Raw genomic sequence first — 19,846 nt, 5'->3', positions numbered from 1 at the left:
ACAAATGTTCTTCATAATATCTTCTTTTGTGCTCAACAGAAGACAGATATAGATATATTTTTTTCTTTTTTCTGTCAGATACTGTATTTAGACAAAAAAAAAAATTATGAGGTTGATTTAAAGTATTCTTTTATTGAAAAATAGTTTGCACAGAAAATAATGCATCTGTTGTTTTGTACATTTCTGCTGAGGATGTTTTGTGATTCTAGCTGAATGAGCGCGGTTACTGTACGGGCCACGAGCCGGACTCCATGGAGTTCAGTTCTCTGGGCGGCTGGGTGGCCACACGGGCGTCAGGCATGAAGAAAAACATCTACGGCAACATTGAGGACCTGGTATGTCTCCCATCTCTCTACACACAAACACACACAGGTCTGGGACACGCTCACACAGTGTAGATGTGTTGTTGGAGGTCATTCAGGGTCCCTGTGATCTCATGTGTTCCCAGGTGGTGCATATAAAGATGGTGACCCCTAGAGGAGTGATTGAGAAGAGCTGTCTGGGGCCCCGCATGTCCACCGGCCCCGACATACATCACTTCATACTGGGCTCAGAGGGTAAGGACTCGTGATGCTTTGTGTGAGGAATGTATCTGTGAGGATGTCCACAAATCTGTCAAGAACATGTTTGACGTCTGGCTTGTATTTCCCCTCCAAAAAAAATAATAGATAAAAGAAAACAAGATCTATTTTTAAGACGATGAATGTTTTTAATTTCTTGATAGTTCTTACCCCCAGGGCATTTGTTTCTTCAGTTGAACACAAACTGAGTCTATCACTGTTATAATGTGGATGGGAATCACGGCTAAAACATACAGTAAAATAAGATAAAACATACACAAATAAAACCCAATTAAACCCTGTGGCTTGTGACGATACATTGATGTGTAAAGACCCAAAACGATCGGTCTGTGCAAGAAACTGAACAGTATTTATATTGTTTTTTACCTTTGATTCACACAATGTCTGACTGTCTGAACTGTACCTGCGCGTGAGGTGTCGTCGTCGTCTTTTGAGATTGATTATTTTGATTATAGATAGTGTCAATACTCCCTTTGAGAGATAGGTAGCGGTTATGCACTTATAAGTCTGTGATCCGCTGTAAAGCAAGAAGAAGAAGAAGATTGGTTTTGATTGTGTATGGTTTTTTTGTTTTTTTGTTTTACTATATGTTTTAGATGTGATTCCCATCCACATACATTATACATTATAACACTGATACACTGCAACGGTGTGTGTTAAAAATCTTAGTTTGTGTTCTACTGAAGAAACAAAGTCAACTACATCTGGGATGCCCTGGGGGTAAGCAGATAAACATCACATTAAAATTTTTAGGTGTACTATCCCTTTAAGAACATTTCAAACAAATTCATAATGTTGAATAGCTTTTTTTCTCCATGTAAAATGTCTCAGTTTTGAAGTGAAATGACAGCCTGTTTTTATTAGCGATTGCACTTTGGGCGACCTCAGATTCAGTTCAAATCCTTTCTGATCCCTAAATCCAATAAATAAATAAATAAAATTAAATAATTAACTTGCACATGTGTGCCTTACTCCCACCTCTGGCAGTAACACCACACTTCGATAGGAAGAGACCAGCATATAAAACCAAGCACAGTTAAATAAATATAAATTGAAAACAAATTAAACAATGCACAGTTAAGAAAACTGGACATTAAAGGAATAGTTCACCCAATCATTATGTTTTTATTTACTCACCTTCAGGCCATCCAAGATGTATAGTGTTTGTTTCATCATCAGAACAGATTTGGAGAAATGTAGCATTGTATCACTTGTTCACCAGTGGATGCTCTGCAGTGAATGGGTGCCGTCAGAATGAGAGTCCAAACAGCTGATAAAAACATCACAATAATCCACACCACTCCAGTCCATCAGGTAACATCTTGTGAAGCGAAAGCTGTGTGTTTGTAAGAAACAAATACATGATTAAGTTAATTTTAACTTTAAACCGTCACTTCTTGTCAAAATATAAAAATAACACTCCTTCCAGTAGAAGGTCTACCCACTGTGATGTTTTTATCAGCTGTTTGGACTCTTTTGGATTCTGACGGCACCCATTCACTGCAGAAGATCCATTGCTGCGCAAGTAATGCAATGCTAAATTTGAAGCAAACTCATCTACATCTTGGATGTTCTGAGGGTGAGTAAATGTTCAACAAATGCATATTTTTGTGTGAACTATTCCTTCAAGTTCCTCAAGTCTCTAAAAACTTTGGTTAAGTCCGTAGTTCGTCCTCCCAGAAGTCATGTTGCATCAGTCATGTCATCTGACTGAAACTTGTGATTTCCAGAAGTGCTCTCCTGTCAGATGATCAGGGACGAGAGTCTGGAACTGAGACTGTGTTTAGGCTTTCTTCTGAAACAGTAGAGGGCAGTCAAACAAGCTTTTAATGATCCTCAGAGAGGGTAACGAGTCAGAACTATGTGCCTGATATCTCTTATGTGTCATGATGCTGTTTATACGTATCACCCTTATCCAAAGAAAAGGTTTCTGCTATTAATCGGTCTCTCTAAAAAGTCATTTAGCCGTTCATTAAGCCCTGAACTGATGAAAATGGGTCATAATCGTTGTTTGGTAAAATGGTCTGTGAAGCTTTTTATGGCTCGTGTGAATTCTTTGTGGGAGGATGAATATTTCCCGGGATTAATTAAACATTCATGATTCCATTAGGAATGACATCTGGCTTCTTTAATGGCTTTGTAATGTCAGGGGCATTTAGACACTTAAGAATGGCCCATTTCCCTTTTTCCCCCTCTGACACGCTAAAGTTCAGATGACTGAGTTAGTCTTGTTGTTTTTACGGGGGTCAGGAGATCTTTAGATGTGAGGGTTCCCGTCTCAGAGGTGTGAATGTGATGGTAAACTGGGTTATTGGCATGTTTAAAGGAATATTCAGGGTTAAAAATGCAACCTAAGCGATGTCTGTTATCATTGTAAAAATAATCCTGTGAAAAAAAAGAAATTCATCATATAAAGTAAAGTTACTTTGACAGTGTTTGAGATATTACGGGATTGCATAAACCTTTTTTTTTTTTCAGAATTATACATTTTATTGAGTGATATAATGTTAATATACCAAGTTACTACCATCTACCAAAATCTGCTTTGTAGCCTAGAATGTACTGATAACTACAATATCGGTGGTAAAATAGAAATTAGAGTTCATCGTAAGTATCCCCTTCGTAAAACATTTCCATTACTTCTGAATATAAAATAAACAGGGACTGGGAGACACACAAAGACAAAACACCATTATGGCAACACTCATTACTTCAAAATATGTAACACACATTCATTTAATATCATAGATTGTAACACAAAACACCCTAAAGGACACTGCTGATAAAAAAATAAATAAATAAGAAAAAATTAGCTATTTAAATAAAGTATAATCATATGTGACCCTGGAGCACAAAACCAAGTATCTGGGATATGTTTGTAGCAATAGCCAAAAAAACATTGTATGGGTCAGAATTATACATTATACATATACTATTTTACATATATGCCTAAAATCATTATATGTTGTAAATTTCCTACAGTAAATATATCAAACTCAATTTATGATTTGGACAGCTTTAAAGGTGATTTTCTCAGTATTTAGATTATTATTATTTTTTGCACCCATCAGATTCCAGATTTTCAATAGTTGTATCTCAGCCAGATATTGTCCTATCATAACAATTTCGAGAGATTGACCCTTATGACTGTTTGTGGTGCAGGGTCACATATGTGCTGTGTCATGCAGGGACTTCTGGGAATGTGTCTTTACTGTTTTTGAGCTGGTAATTCATATAGTTGTCATAATCCGTAGTTATCATAATGATACAGTAATTCAGTTTTTACTTTCAAAATCCATTAATACAGTATTTTATAGTAAAGTTACGTATGTGATGTTAAACTTTGTAAACTTTTTTTTCTACCCTAAATTTTATTTCCAAGAAACATACATTTGACAGTACTTTGTAGTAAAATTACATATAATTTATTTTAAGTTTTACTGTTTGCACCATAAATGATACAAGTCTGTTTTACTCCTAGAAACATAGATTTTACAGTATTTTATTTGTTTTTTGCCCAAAAAATATATAATTCAGTTTTCCCTTCCAAACACTATAATTTAGTTGTATTTCACAGTAAAATTACATATACTGTTATGTTAACTATTTACTTTTAATGTTTTTCACCATAAGTTATACGCTTATTCGTTTTTTACTTCCAAAAATGGTAGTAATGGTAAAATTCTAAATAATGCAACGTTAAACCTTTTATTTTTACCATGTACAGTATAATAAGGTAACATACTGTTACGGTTAGTCTTTTTCTTTGAAAATGACAAACATTTTCACAGAGATGTACCAGTTCTTCCAGTATTTAGAGATTTTAATGAAGACTATGAGTGAAGGATGAGTGAGGTTTGTTGTGCTCATAAAGTCTCTCCACAGGACTTTCTCACCAGTGATGCACACTCACACACGCACACTCGCTCGGGGCCGTCAGTAATGAGTCTAGAAGCCCTCAGGGGTCAGAGGTCGTGCTGGTTTGGGACAGGAAGCCTGCTGCGCCGGGCTCCCGCGACTCTGTTCTCCCGCCAGTGTGCCGTTAGATACTGACCTGCTTTATGTCACTGAACACAGTCTGTAAATCTCCCTGCTTCCTTTCTGAGCGGAAGAAACTTGAGCGCTCAGGTGAAAATGAACATGCAGGTCTCCTGCAGAGAGCCAGGGGCTTCATTCATGTGTGTGTGCGTGTGTGTTACATACACATTGACCTCTCTGACATCCTGGGACTGTGAGACAGTAATAGTGAATCAGATCAAACCTTAAAGCCAATTACTGCTGTGATATTCCTTGTGACCACTGATTGAGCATGTGTCTCGCTCCTCAGGGACTCTGGGAGTGGTGACTGAAGTGACTCTGAAGATCCGACCCGTTCCCGAGTATCAGAAGTACGGCTCTGTTGTCTTCCCAAACTTCCAGCAGGGTGTGGCGTGCCTGAGAGAGGTGGCCAGACAGGTCAGTGCAGGATTACACAAGCCCAGCAGTGATCAGACTACCCTGATTTTCTAGAGATGCTTTGATTCATAGACAATCTGAGTGATGCTGATTTCAAAATGATGTTAAAAACGATTACTGATACAAATTACCAGAACATCACCATTCAAACATTTGGGATCCTTAACAGTTTCTTTCTTTTTTTTATGTTTTTGGAAAGAAGTTTGTGTTCACCAAGGCAGCTGTAATATTGTGAAATACATTTTAAAATGTAGTTTATTCCTATGATTTCAAAACTGAATTTTCAGCATCATTACTCCAGTCTTCAGTCCCTTTAAATTAAACACAGTTTTACCAAAAAACAAACGAACAAAAACATGGTTATGTAGTTAAACCATGGTAAACACAAATTAACACAAAGGTTTTGCTACATTAACCAATATTTTAACCATGGTATTTGTAGCAAAACTGTGGCTATACAAAATGGAAAAAAAAAAACTTTAGTACACTTTTACTATAATAAAACTATGGTTAATTTTCATTAGGCATGTCACATGATCCTTCAAATATCATCCTAGTATGCTGACTTGCTGCTCAATAAACATTTCTTATTATTGTCAGTGTTAAAAAAAACATTTTTCTGCTTAATAATTTTGTCAACTATGTGATAATTTTTCAGAATTATTATTTGTCTAGAAAGTACAAAATAACAGCATGTACTTGAATAGCAATAATTTTTATAAATGTCTTTACTCTTGCTGTCTTACAGTTTTACCAGGTTGCTAGAATATTGTTAGCATGTTTATAGCAGATTTTACCATGTCCACAGCATGTTTTAGCTTGACACTAGCATGTTAGCACATTACCTGAATATTTTAGAATCGTTTTAGCTTGCTTGTCCATTGCTAACATTTCTGAAACATGTTTTTAGCATGTTTTAACATGTTTATAGCATGTTTAAACACATTAGTTTCAGCATGATTGTAACATGCTTTAGCATGTTTCTAGCACATATTAGCACATCGCTAGCATGTTTCTAGGATGTTTCAGCATGATTATAGCATGATTTCCCTCATGGAAAAAATAATCGTGCTTTTATTACAAATAAAACCAAAAAATACAGTTACTGTAGTTAAACCATGGTTTTGCTAGACTAACCACAGTTTAACAATGGTATTTGTAGTCAAAATGTGGTTATACAAATGGTAATCAATACTCCCCAAAACCATACACTCTTTCTACAATAAAACCATGGGTAGTTTTTGTAAGGGTTATATATGTTTTAAAGACATTTAGTCATTTTAGCATGTTTGTGATAGCATGTTGTAATAAATTGCTAGCACAGTTGAATTGTTTCATGATTATAAATGTCTTTACACTTTTGTTCAATTTGATCTTTCTTTGCTGAATAAAAGTATTAACTTCTATAAAAAAAATATTACTGACCTTTGAACGCTACTGTATACATTTAGCATTAACTATGCCAAATTTTTTATATATACTATGAACTGATATAGCTTTACTCGTATCTGATGCAGTATATTGTGCATCTCATGCTTGTGGTGTATATGTGAGAACTCTTATGGTATGTCTGTTAGAGAGCAGCATTGGTTTGAAGACCGGGATCTGTGTGTGTGTGTGTGTGTGTGTGTGTGTGTGTTGAGTAAGGCTTACAGTGTGTGTACCTGCAGCTGACGAATGGTCTTAGATCTCAGCCTCTCATTAGTCTGTGGTCCTGATGCTGGTGTAGCTGTTATTGATGAGCGAGCACAGTGCTTCTCATTAGTCCATAAACAAACTGTGATCCAAAGTTACAATTATATTATTGATTATGCTATTCAGGACCTGCTCAAGGCTGCCTTAAAACAATATATGGTTTTATTTTAATTGGAATATCATCTTGATGTAGTGTGGGCTTTCCTAAAAATACTGGCTGAGCAATATTCATTTTGTAGATTTGTTTAAACTATGGGTGAGGGTCATTATACGACGTACATCTCCATTTATGAAATTGTTTCAGTCTGAAGTTTCATTTTCTTTATTTTTATTTCAGAGATGCGCTCCAGCATCCATTCGGCTAATGGACAACGAGCAATTTCAGTTTGGTGAGTTTTGTTTTTCTTTAATATCACTTAGTTTTTTTTTTTCTGTGGGACATAAAAATATATTTTATAGTATACACAGCTCTTCAACAATGACAGCCTGCTGCCTTCAGAAAGGAACGAAAAAGCACTAAAAACGGCAGTAGTCCATGTGACTTGTGAAGTTATGTGTTAGCTTATGTGATTTATTAAATTCAACACATAATCCATCACGAATAATGATTTTCTGGTCAGTTGTGAACTCAAGAAGCGAATCACTAAACTCAGTCATGCAGTCTTGATTTGTGGACTAAGTGAACAAGAATATTGTCAAAAGATACACATCTTTTCTGACTTGTTAATATATTTTTCTTATAAGAATGACTGAAAAATTTAATACAGTAAAGCAATACAAAAATGCAAAAGAAAACAAAAAAAGTAAAACATTTCGCACAGATTAAAGTGAAAAAGAATTATAAAGAACAATAGGTAACATGTAAATAAGTATGATCGCATTAGTTGTACTAACATTAAAGGGATAGTTCGCCCCAAAAATAAAAATTAGCCCATAAATTACTCCCCCCTCAAGTCATCCTAGGTGTATATGACTTTCTTCTTTCAGACGAATCCAGTCAGATTTATATAAAAAATTATTTGATCTTTCAAGCTGTTTAATGGCACTCAGTGGGTGCTGCAGTGCATCGGTCCAAAAGAAGTGAAATAAAGCGCATCCATTCATAACAAAAGTGTCTCACATGGCTCCAGGGGTGGAACAAAGGCCTCCTGTAGGGAATCGATGCGTTTGGGAAGAAAAATATCCAAATTTTTAAAATGTAATAATCACTTTATTTGAAACACTTATTATCATGTAATTACGTTTCTTTTGTTTATCGAACAGTTATACAGCAATCTGAATGTTATGGTTGACGTTTCAGATAACGTTACAGTAAGTAACCACTCTGCCACAAACCAGATTTCAAAATCAATATATCATTTTTTATTATTATTAAATATTATATTTTAATATTTGTGAGCTATATTTGGTGACATCACAAACATTGAACTAAATGACATCACGGTTTAGTTGTTTCTCTTGTGATGTACCGTCATTGACAGGTACGTAATTTCCAGCAGTGCCGTTTATTTATAACCAAATATTACCTGAGTATTATAAGCTGGTAATATGTAATATGGGAAAACAAGAAGTATAGAAACATAGAGAGCCCGTGTTTCCACAGTCATCATTTATAATCTTCTGTTTTCATATTCCACTCCACTGAGATGAATTGGAAGCTTTAGCATTTGAGCTTTGTTTTGGTTTTTATTACTTGTTGTTGTTGTTGTTTTGTGAATTCATTTCATCAAGAGGTTTAATTTGGTCTGGTGTAATTTATCTCTGGAGAACCCCCCACTCGTGCCGTCTCGTATAAAGTGAAATTGATCATTATTTTACCAGCTGAGCAGCGAGCGAATGCACAAACACACAATTCAGGAACAATGAAGAATGGCCCTGGCAGCAATTAAGCTCCCAGTGCAGCCCGGGTTTATAGCGTTACATGTGGAGATGTGGGGAATGTGTGAGGGGTTGCCAGATATATCTGGAAAAGTTCCCCCGTCTCCAGGGATCTCATTAACTCATGTTCGGCTCGGTGTTTTCATCGACGGTGCACTTCTGAGAGACACAGAGATGTATTGACTCTTTAATGAAGACTCCAGTCTCTGTAATCATCCGGGTTTTTGCAGCATGCACACTCTTTAAGCCCAGAAGTGTGACTGTATTATTGTGATATGTGTGTGTTATAATCACAACCAGAAGAAAGAGGAGATAATGCGTGTTGTTATGATGAGTGTTGTAATGCGTTCAGACGCGGTGGATGTGTAATCTCAGTATGGGGTTGTAAGGGTTTGGATCCTCATGAATTAAAGTTCGCTGGGGCTGAATCAATCCTCCAGTCTTCAGAGTCACATGATCCTTCAGAAATCACTCTGATATGCTGATTTTCTGCTCGAGAAACATTTCTTATCAGTGTTGAAAAACTCTTGTGCTACATATTTAATATATTTTTTAAAACCATGAACAGGATTAGGGATTAGGAATGGATGACTAGGAAGTTCAAAAGAACAGCATTTTTTGTGCCATTATAAGAGCTTGCATTATGAAATACTGTCACTTTTGATCGATCGAATTCACCCTTGCCGAATAAAAGTATTAATTTGTGTAAAAAAAGAAAAGAAAAAGGCAATTTTTTTTATGGTAGTGTATATTGATTAAATACATTGCATAACTTTGATAATGGATATTTTGGGGTAATTCAGTGAATTACTTTTAATACATTAAGAAATTAAAGGAACTGCAACTCAGATTATTCGTTTATTATTCTTAATATTATTCTTATAATTATTTTCTCACTTGGATGCAAAAATGCAAATGCGTAAGATTGGATTCAAAACATAATAAATGCAAAAACTACCAAAAACTAAAAATAAAGGGGGAAAAAAGGAAGAAAAGCTTAAAGGCACAATATGTAAGGTTTTTGTTATGAAATATCCAAAAAACAGTTGCACATTGTTGTATATTTCAAGCAGTTGTGTACTTGCATTATTCCAATTGTAAATCCAGAGAAATTCATGTTTTAAAAATTGTCTTGTCCCTGTTCCTCCATGGTCAGTCACCTGTCAATGACATAATGTACGCGATATACTCGGTTTTGGCTTGTAGAAACTACAAGTATGGACAAAAATGCCACTGCACAGTTAAAGTAAATCCATTACGGATGAAATGAAAAGTGTTGACTGCAGCATTAACTTTAGATCTGTCCAGTGTTGCACCATGACTCTCTTTCCGAGTTTTTACGGTGTATCGCTTTATGACCAATCACACACGAGTCTGTGGAGCTTGAGAATGCAGCGGCCAATCAGAGGCGTTCAGATGAGTCCGCGCTGAAACAGGGGAGTTTCGCTGTTGACTGAATTCAGCTCATAAACAAGTGCAGATGTATGATGTAAGTAAGTGATTCATTCTTCAGTTTATAGACCGTCTACTGAGTTTAATCTCGCACTAGACTGAAATTTGTCAAAATGTTCTTTGACGATGTAAATGTTCTTTGCTGGCTTTCTCTGCATGATTTATTCGCTGTTTGAATAACTGTGGAAAGTGCTGGTAATTCATAACCTCATCTGTGAACATGATTTGTGACTTCACTGGATTTAATGTGATTTAGTTTCTTTGTTATTGTTTTGAACATGTGACCTCTAGCAGCTAAAACTTGCATAATGTGCCTTTGAATACTAATAATTATAAGTAAATACGTTCAAACTAATCGAGTAAAAATATAATATTATTTTAAAAATTTACCATTCTGATAGGTGAGGCATGTTTGAAGCTGTTTGCGAAATAGTTGATGAGTGCAGTGTAACCGTAACCTCAGAATAATTTTTATTAATGCACCACGTTGTGATGTTATAAAGCGTCCACAAATAAAACAAAATTCACTGAAACACAACTAAATGCTGTGCCATGACCGGCATGTTTGATAAATGTCTCACACAGATTCATGTCAGTTTTTTAGTTGATTTGAATGAATCTGAGAGTTTGTGTTCGTTCTGACTGTGTGTTTGAGAGATTTAGCAGCGTTTCATATCAGAGCAGCTGCTATCTGGATGATTTATGACAAACCCCCGTGAAACATGCTCACTGAGTTCCCTCTCGCTCTCTCGCTCTCGGTCTTCAGTCATTACTGTGCTATTGTTCACACATGCTAATAAATCTGACAAAAAAAGCCTCTTGCAAATCCAAGAGGGCAAAACTGAGGGATGTTTGATGACTCTAGAACAGTACGAGAGACATTCGTTTTTCCTTTTTTAAAGAGATGAAAGCTTTTTGGCTGCACACAAACAAATAAATTGCTAAATGATTGCATGCTTAATACTGAGGTCTATTGATGTTTTTATTCTTGATTTGACCAGGTCATGCTCTCAAGCCACAAGTGTCCTCCATGTTTACATCATTCCTGGACGGCTTGAAAAAATTCTACATCACAAAGGTGAGAAAGAAGTGTGCTTGTGTGTACAACGGCTCTCTGTAATGCTCCATTCTGATTGGCCAGTCACAGTTTTCTCTTTTTGCCAGATTATTTAATGCACTGTCATCAGTCACCCGCACAGCCTTGAAATGATCATCCTTAGCATGTTCCTCACTAAACTGGTGGATTGATTGTTAATTGAAATATCACCATACTTACACGGTTGCTTGATTACAGTTAGAATGACACTGATTTTTTTTCTATACTTTTTTTTCCTGAAATGCTATTTAAATATGCAAATGAGGGGTCATCTAATTAAATATGTGCGGATTTGCATACATTTCTAGAACAAAAATCTCAACACTGGATGCAGCCAAGTAAAAAATTATTGTCATTTTGGCATTATTTAGAGTGTAAATTTTCTTTCCACTATTCTACTAAAGTAATATTTATAATCGCACCTAAATAACCTTGAAGTTAAACCAGAAATAAAAAGTTATTTAAGAGACATAGCATTTAAAAAGCGTTCCAGGATGCGCTTGGCTGATTCAATCTTAGAGGGAACAATCTTGTGTTTTTTTATTTTGTTTTTAATTTATGTTTTTATGTGTTTTGGTTTTTGGTCTGATTTTTGTTGGTCTGTCTTGTCTTGTTTTGTTTTGTTTACTGAATCCGAATATAATTTTTTCCCTGCCCAAACAGCCTTGAAATGAAATCAGGCAATGCACTTTATTTTAAAGGCATCTAATTTTTTGTGTTATCAGATTAACAGATAATGAACTAAAAGCAGTCAAATGATCAACATACGTATAAAATTAATACAATTTAAAAGTATCTCAAAATTTAATTTAGTTCTGTTTTGTTCTGCTTTTTTTTTTTTTTAAAGCTCTGTTTCTTTTTTCTTTTACTACATCCTAATAATATTTTGTCCTGCCCAAAAAGCTTTGAGATTAAATCATAAATGTAAACTTATTATAGAGGCAGAGCATCTAAAGCATCTCGGGGTGCATTTCATGAATCTGTAAACAGAATCAGACAAAGAAACTTAAATAAAATATAGTTTTTCGTTTTGTTTGTGTGTGTGTTTTGTTCACTACATTATTCACATACTTCCAATTTTGTTATGACATACTTTTGAAGACTCGTATATTAATATTTTTATTTAACATTTCAGAATAATGAATTGTAGGAGTGCCATTTTTCACAGCTACTGAAGGATTTCAGTATTTGTCCGTGCTGCGGTTACACAGCTCTGCTCTCTGAAATACTTAGTCTACAGTCAAAGCAAGAAATATAGCGATTGATTTGGATCCTCTGATGATTTGATAGCCTTGTGTAAAGTCGGCTATGCTGTTATTGGGCGACAGTTTTTCCCGCCCACACTGCCTTGAAACAAGAACAGAAATGAAACTGATTTTATAGGCAGAGAATGTCAAAGGCTCACACATTTTGATAAAGGATTGTCACTTTCTATCTTTTTCTAATAACATCTTCTGATCAGTTTTGATGTGACGCTCTCAGTTTAAAGGCTTCGACCCGCACCACCTGTGTGTCGCCACGCTGTTATTCGAAGGGGATCGTGGGAAGGTTTTACAGCACGAGAAACAGGTTTACGACATCGCAGCCAAATTCGGGTAAGAAAGGGCTCATTTTTGTGTGTTCTTCTAATCTGTGCTGTTTCTCTGCAGCATGAGTTACTGTTTCACCAGCAAGGGTCGTGACCCCTGACCTCACCTGATCTCTCTGATTGTATAGAGAAGCACGAGCGTTTGTTTCGGTCTTTTCATCCTCGCTCGTTCATCACGGCTCTCTCGGTGGCACTGATGGGTGTGTGAGGAGAAGAGTGGACAGACTGAATGATTTCTGCTTTAAAGCTTGTGTTGATTCTGAGAATATTTCATTAGAGGCTGATTGTGATGGATCGAAGGAGAATCCCACAGCTGCCCTTATTGATCCACTGTGTGTGTGTGTGTGTGTGTGTGTGTGTTCATGCAAGAAATGTTCACTGGACCACAAGCGCCTCATAATTTCTCTTTTGCTACATTGACTGTGCTGATAATGTATATTTTCCCCTTCCCTTCCCAGTGACCTGTACTCTGATGTGTGTGTGTGTGTGTGTGTGTGTTTTAGGGGTCTGGCAGCAGGAGAGGATAACGGTCAGAGGGGTTACATGCTGACGTTTGTCATCGCGTATCTGCGGGTGTGTTATGAAGCTCCTCACACTGATTTACTCTGCATAATTACACAAGACTTCAAAATACTCATAAATGCTCCTTCATAAAACCTGTTTTTTGATGTCTAACCCTAAATGTATGTTTTCATGGCATGGGTTCAGTAAGTTTTTTTTGTTGTTGCTTTTTTAGGAAAGAAACTAACACTTTTTTATTAGCAAGAACACATTAATCTTAATCAAAAGTGACAGTAATGACATTTTTAATGTTAAAAAAAATTCTGTTTTAAAAATATGCTGCTCTTCTGAACTTCATATTAATAATAAAACAAATTTTGAAAAGACAGTTTCCACAAAAGATATTATGCATTGGAAACATTGATAATAATCAGAAATGTGTTTTGAGCAGCAAATCAGCTGAAGATCGTGTGACACTGAAGACTGGAGGAATGATGCTAAATTACAGGAATAAATTACAATTGACAGTAGATACTGTTTTAAATTGTAATAGTAATTAACAATATTATTATTTTTATTGTATTTTTAATCAAATGGATCTATTGTTGGTGAACATTATAATACATAATACATATAATACATTTCATTTTTAGAAAATCTGACTGAACTCAAACTTTTCAACATAAATGTGTGTGTGTGTGTATTAGAAATAGAAGACGGTGTGTTGATATGTGTTTTTGTGTATTTGTACTTAAATGTACACTCGAACTGAATTAACTTTTAGCTTGCGAGTTTTTTATTCTCTATGGGAACAATTAAGAAACTAAAATCCCCAAATACAGAGTCAACATGTGTTTGTTTGCAGGATTTGGGAATGGACTACTATGTGATCGGAGAGTCGTTTGAGACATCTGTGCCTTGGGACAGGTGAATGTTCATCTCTTTTGCATCACTGTCTGTCTGTCTGTCGTCCACTGATGCCCACACGCTCTCGGATGAAGGGTTCAGCGGAGGGGCGAAGGTTTCAGAGACGCCAAGCCAAACCTTGACCTCTCACAGAGACACACACACTTTCAGACTTTATGTGAAACTGTACAGATTGTGAGCTTGAAGCAGTCAGGTGTGAAGTCTTTACAGCTCAAAGCCTCCAAGACTCATCTCTTAAAGTTGGCTGAGTGAATGTTTATAGAGTCAGAAAAAATCAGACAAAAATCGCAAATATAGGAGTGTCTTACATATGTGGCTTCTTTTGTTTTGTACGGTTTCTTTCAGGATTTTGGACTTGTGCAGGAATGTGAAGGAGAGGATTGTAAGAGAGTGTAAGGAGAGAGGAGTACAGTTCCCTCCGCTCTCCACATGCAGGTACACACACACACACACACACACACACACACACACGTCTATCTCTCTGACTTTTGATTTACTGTCTGAGTAAGCACCTAGCAATCATCTGGTGGCAACTTCTGTGAATTGTAAAAATGTAGTTTGACGCAATTTGATATCTTGATTGATGAACTCTGTGTTCATTCTGACCTCACCTTTAACGTCACACACAGAAAGACAGGGAGATTTGGACTGAAATGCATTTTTCAATCATTAATTTCCTGTCTTTCGCTGTCCAGCTGCGTGTGACATGATTGATGTGGCCGTTTAACCTCTGCAAAACCAGATAACACAAACTCACGGCCCTTAAACTTTCCCTGTCTCAAAGTCAAGGGTCTCAAAGACAGGCCCTGGATAGAAAGCATGTTAATGTCCCAAAAAAGATCCCATAGAAGGCGTAAATCTGATTTAGCAGGAAGACCATTAAGATAACTAATTATAGAAACATTGAACTCTACTGCTCCTAACGCAGATCAGTGGTTAGAAGTGTGTATACCACCATATAAATAGAAAACTACGAGAAACTGAGCAAAAATTTTCAATTTAGTTTTTTAGTTTCAGACTTTTCGACATCCTTGGTCAAATAAAGAGATCATAGTGACAGATACATGCACTATAGATATGATATCTATAATCTGTAGTAAATTAGTATCATCATGATTGTGAAAATGAACTTTATGATTTAATTTGCATGCTTTTTGTGTACTAACCCAATGACTTGAAAACACTGTATATATTTTGTCTGTACTGTTCATACAGTAATTACATGAAAGTGCACTCAGTATTTTTTATGATAATAGATATTTTAAAATATTAGATATATTTAAAAATGTTATTAATCATGGCTGACTGCTAATGGAACATTTCTGCTTCTAACTGAACTGAAAAATTATATCGTTGCTTGATGCTACATCCACGCCACTAGGTGTCAATATAGATAAAAGTTGCTGAGTGGAACTCCCAAGAATATATTGTTTTTTAATCTTTTTCTTCTTCTTCTTTCTAGAGTTACACAGACGTATGATGCAGGTGCTTGTGTGTATTTCTATTTTGCCTTTAATTACCGGGGTCTGAGTGATCCAGTTCACATCTATGAACAAGTGGAGGTACGTACAGTAAGAAAGATAGCACGCACAGTATTCCTCAATAATTACCCGTGAATGTATTTCTCCTTTTTCAGCTGCTGTTCAATTCAAAACAAAGAAATGGTTCGGTTTTCAGCTTAAAATAAGTAGATATTAGGGTTGGGTATTTTATCAATTCTGATTCTGCTTATCGATTTAGATTCTCATGGATTCCCAGTTCAAACATTTAAATATCAAACATATTTATTTTGTGTCTCTCTTTTTTAAAGCATTTAACTGCTACTAAATGCCATGAGCAAAAATCAGCCAGCTACATAAAATATTTTGACTTTAAATGGAGGTTGTAGTTCTCTCCCAGTTCTGAAGAAAAAACCTTAGACAATTATACAGAATCTAGTGGATTTTATGAATGGAATGATTCAATGATTCACTCAGTATTTACTGGATGAATCAATGTTTTTTTAATGAATCCGTTAAATTAATGATTTAAAGACAAGTACATTTTTAACAGCGACCCAAAAATAAAAGATGCGCACACAGTATTTGATCGGTGGAATTGGAATTGGAACTGTTTTTCGATTCCCAACCCTAGTAGATATTGACAGTTTGTTTCTTTTTCTGCTTTAATGTAGCATGCAGCCCGGGAGGAGATTCTAGCCAACGGAGGAAGTCTGTCACACCACCACGGAGGTGAATCTCACCATACATCATCTGAAATAAATGAATATATTCCCTCATCTCTACCGGACACAACATATACAGTTCTCTGTGTCTAAACTCAACAATTCAGAGTTTGAATCAGTGGTTTGTCCTGGTTTATTACATCTGAAACACATGACTTATTACCATGGCCATCCGCCTGCTGTTAGCTAAACATCACCACACTCATTTATCACACACACACACACACACACACACACACACTGTAACCTACATGAGGTCGAGTGCTATATTCTGGAGTTCACTCAGTGGTTTCCTGAGCATTATGTTGTTCTAAACACCTGAATGAATTTTCTTCTTCTGTGGAACACAAAACAAAATTCTGGAGAATAGTAACTTAGAAAATGTGAGTTTCAGGCTTCAAAAGGACATTTAGTTAAAAAAAAAATTTTCTAAAAAATTATTTGTGTGAAAAATGTAAGATTATTATCTAACAGTCTTCTCCAGTGAGCTGTCACGTGCTGCGATCGAATCAGTGAGTTAAACTTGTGAACTGGATCAATCAGATTTGTGAAGGAATTATTCTGATCTATTTAACTGAAAAGATCTGATTCCAAATTGATCATCATTTAGATTCCACAGAAGAAAGAAAAATAGTTTACTAAATGACGTGCAGGTGATTTGAGTTGTACCTTTTAAAATGAGAGAGGAAATGGTGAGCTGATATTTATACATTTCCTGACTGTGATCTAAAAGAAAGAAAGAAAGCCATGCTGATGGTGTGTGTGTGTGTGTGTGTGTGGTGGGGGAGTGCTCTGTAATTGTGATTAATAGCGGTACTGCGGTACTATCTGCCTGCCGGCAGGCCCTTTTGTCTACACACAATCACAGCATGACAAATGAAGTATGTGTGTGTGTATCTGGAAAAACAGATGTAGTCTGGGCTTGTGAGGTGGGAGGGTGCAGGAGAGAGGCACAGTTTAGTAACCTGTGTTTACCGCGGGTCAGAGCTGTGAATACAACCTAGCACGTTTGCCAGACCTCCACTCGCTTTAAACACAAGTGCACACGATTCTTTGTTACAAATTGGCCATGTGTACATGCATCGAAGCAAACTAAACTAACTGCTCTGTTAAAGATAAAGGGTTAAAAAGAGGCCATGCAAACAGCCTTTAGGGAGAACAAAAAAAAAAATCAAGACTCCTTTTTTAATGATTTGGTTAAACCAATCTTGCAAAGCATTTGTCAGTCATCTGACTGTATAACTTTGGGAGGTGGCTGACATTGATAGTTAACACTATGGATTAGTTAAAACACCTATCCCTAGCAAACAGAACTTACTAAAGATTTATTTCACTACAAATTAAATGAAAGGATTCTGAGAACATTTTAAAAGTAATGACTCAAATAAATCAGTGAATCATTTATAAAAGTGATTCATTGCATTTTACTGTCCAAACAAACATAGCAACCCTAAAAAACTGTAAGCTTCTTAAAATATTTTGATAATAATAATTTGTTACATTTATGTAGCACTTTTCTAGGCACTCAAAGCACTTTGCATTGTGAGGGGCGATCTCCTCATCTACCACCAATGTGCAGCATCCACCTGGATAATGTTGTGGCAGCGTATTTTAATTTTTAAAATATGCCATTTTAAAAGTAATGACTCAAATGAATCACTGAATCCTTACTTTAAACAGTTCAATGAAATTAACTTTCCTTAAAAACGTAGAAATCTTATCAAACAGAACTTACTAAATATTTATTTCACTACAGAAAGTAGGGCTTCCTATAATATTTTGGAAGGAATAATCAAATGAATCCGTATATTTTTTTAGTTGAGTTAATGAGTTGTTTGTGTGTTCATTGAAATTAACCAACTAAACAAACCTTGCAAACTAAAAAAAAGAGAGAGAGAAAAAAAAAGAAATCACTACAAAAATAAGGGCTTTCAACATTTAAAAATAATTATTCAAATCAGTGAATCATTTGTGTAAGTGTTTTATTGAATTGAACTGTCCAAACAAAGCCAGCAAACTTAGCAAAGAGAACAGAATCATTTGTGTAAATTTCTTAAAATGAACTGTCCAAATGAACCTAGAAACCCTATCAAACAGAACTTACTAAACATTTATTTCACCAAAAAAAAAAAAAAAAATGACGAAAGTGTCTCAAATATCAGTCATTTTTGCGTGAGTCATTTTTTATTTTTATTTTGGGTGCGGTGACACGGATTAGATTAGTTTTGCATTGTGCATTCATTGAAATTATACAACAAATCTAGCAAACAAAACTAATTTAAAAATTTTTTTGAAAAAAATAAGGGCCTATGAGAACATTTTGAAAGTAATGATTCAAATCAGTGAATCTTTTGTGGTTTATTGAATTGAACTGTCCAAACAAACCTTGCAACGTTCACAAAGAGAACTAACTGAAAATTTATTTCACTACAAAAGGTAGGGCTTCCTATTTTATGAAAGTTGTTTAAAAAAAATTATTAGAATTGGCAAATCACTTTGTGAACAGCTGTGAAATGAACTGTCCAAATGAACCGATTCACTAAAATTTATAAAACTTTCCAGCACTCACAAGAACAATCACCTCCGTTTCCCAACATCCCTAGTATTTGTATAGGTTTTAGACTAAATTAAAATTAAAAATTAAATTAAATTTAATTTAATTTAATTTAAATTTATGCATTTAGCAAACGCTTTTATCCAAAGTGACTTACATTTGCATTCAGGCTAACAATTTTTCGTAACACTAATTTTGAACAATTTTTCCTAGACTAATGTGACCCTAAGGTTTACTGATTTTTTTTGGTGCCGTGACCCGGATTCAATTAATTATTCAATTAATGGACTTCACAGCAGAAGTTTTGTTTTTAGGGGGTTGTTTGTTTGGCACCATGCAGACATGCTTAAAACTTTCTTCTGAGCTGATGGCAGAGTCTCAGAGCACAGCATGTGTAAACGCACGCCTCAGGACAGTGTAGGAGTACGAACAGCAGTCCAGGTGAAGAGCAGGGGTTATAGGAAAAACAAGTGCATCAGTCTCAAGCACACTCAGACCGCTTCCGCTTCATTCAGTCATTATTGGACACACACCTATGCTTTTGTCTCTGGCTTGAGTTTTTTGCATGTCTCAGCTGTGCAAAAGTGGTTATGAGAGATGAGTAGTGACAATACAGTGATGGAAAGAGAGTGCGGGAATATGGGCTGATGGTGAGATGATAGATGTGTAAATTATCTCCGTGATGGAGGCAATGATGCAGTCATGCCTCCTTCTGTTTCTGTCTGTCGCCCAGCAGAGACACAAAAACACCACTGGGGGTTTGAAGAGGGGCCGTTGTGCACTCCTCCTGATTGGCTTGCTGTGTGTTCGGTGAGCCAGCGTGATTTTTTCGTGCGAGGTGACTGGCTCTGTGGCCGCAAGACTTATTTGCATATGTATGAGAGAGTCCTGGGTT

The 19,846-nt window shown here is 35.9% G+C and overlaps 1 protein-coding gene across 1 annotated transcript in view; it reads left to right on the top strand.

Moving 5' to 3' along the window:
- LOC127965250 (alkyldihydroxyacetonephosphate synthase, peroxisomal) overlaps window positions 1–19,846 on the top strand; it is a 39,712-nt gene that overhangs the window by 14,592 nt on the left and 5,274 nt on the right. The window contains exons 9-19 of the mRNA XM_052565946.1: window positions 210–335; window positions 449–557; window positions 4,909–5,036; window positions 7,069–7,120; window positions 11,063–11,139; window positions 12,640–12,752; window positions 13,249–13,318; window positions 14,112–14,173; window positions 14,519–14,608; window positions 15,636–15,735; window positions 16,347–16,404. Of these exons, the coding sequence (XP_052421906.1) occupies window positions 210–335; window positions 449–557; window positions 4,909–5,036; window positions 7,069–7,120; window positions 11,063–11,139; window positions 12,640–12,752; window positions 13,249–13,318; window positions 14,112–14,173; window positions 14,519–14,608; window positions 15,636–15,735; window positions 16,347–16,404 (985 nt within the window). The remainder of the gene's footprint in view (window positions 1–209; window positions 336–448; window positions 558–4,908; window positions 5,037–7,068; window positions 7,121–11,062; window positions 11,140–12,639; window positions 12,753–13,248; window positions 13,319–14,111; window positions 14,174–14,518; window positions 14,609–15,635; window positions 15,736–16,346; window positions 16,405–19,846) is intronic.

This window comes from Carassius gibelio, chromosome B9 (assembly GCF_023724105.1).
Source record: "Carassius gibelio isolate Cgi1373 ecotype wild population from Czech Republic chromosome B9, carGib1.2-hapl.c, whole genome shotgun sequence".
NCBI classification, from domain to species: domain Eukaryota; kingdom Metazoa; phylum Chordata; class Actinopteri; order Cypriniformes; family Cyprinidae; genus Carassius; species Carassius gibelio.
The sequence above is the reverse complement of the archived record's forward strand: the minus strand, read 5'-3'. Positions and strand labels throughout refer to the sequence as shown.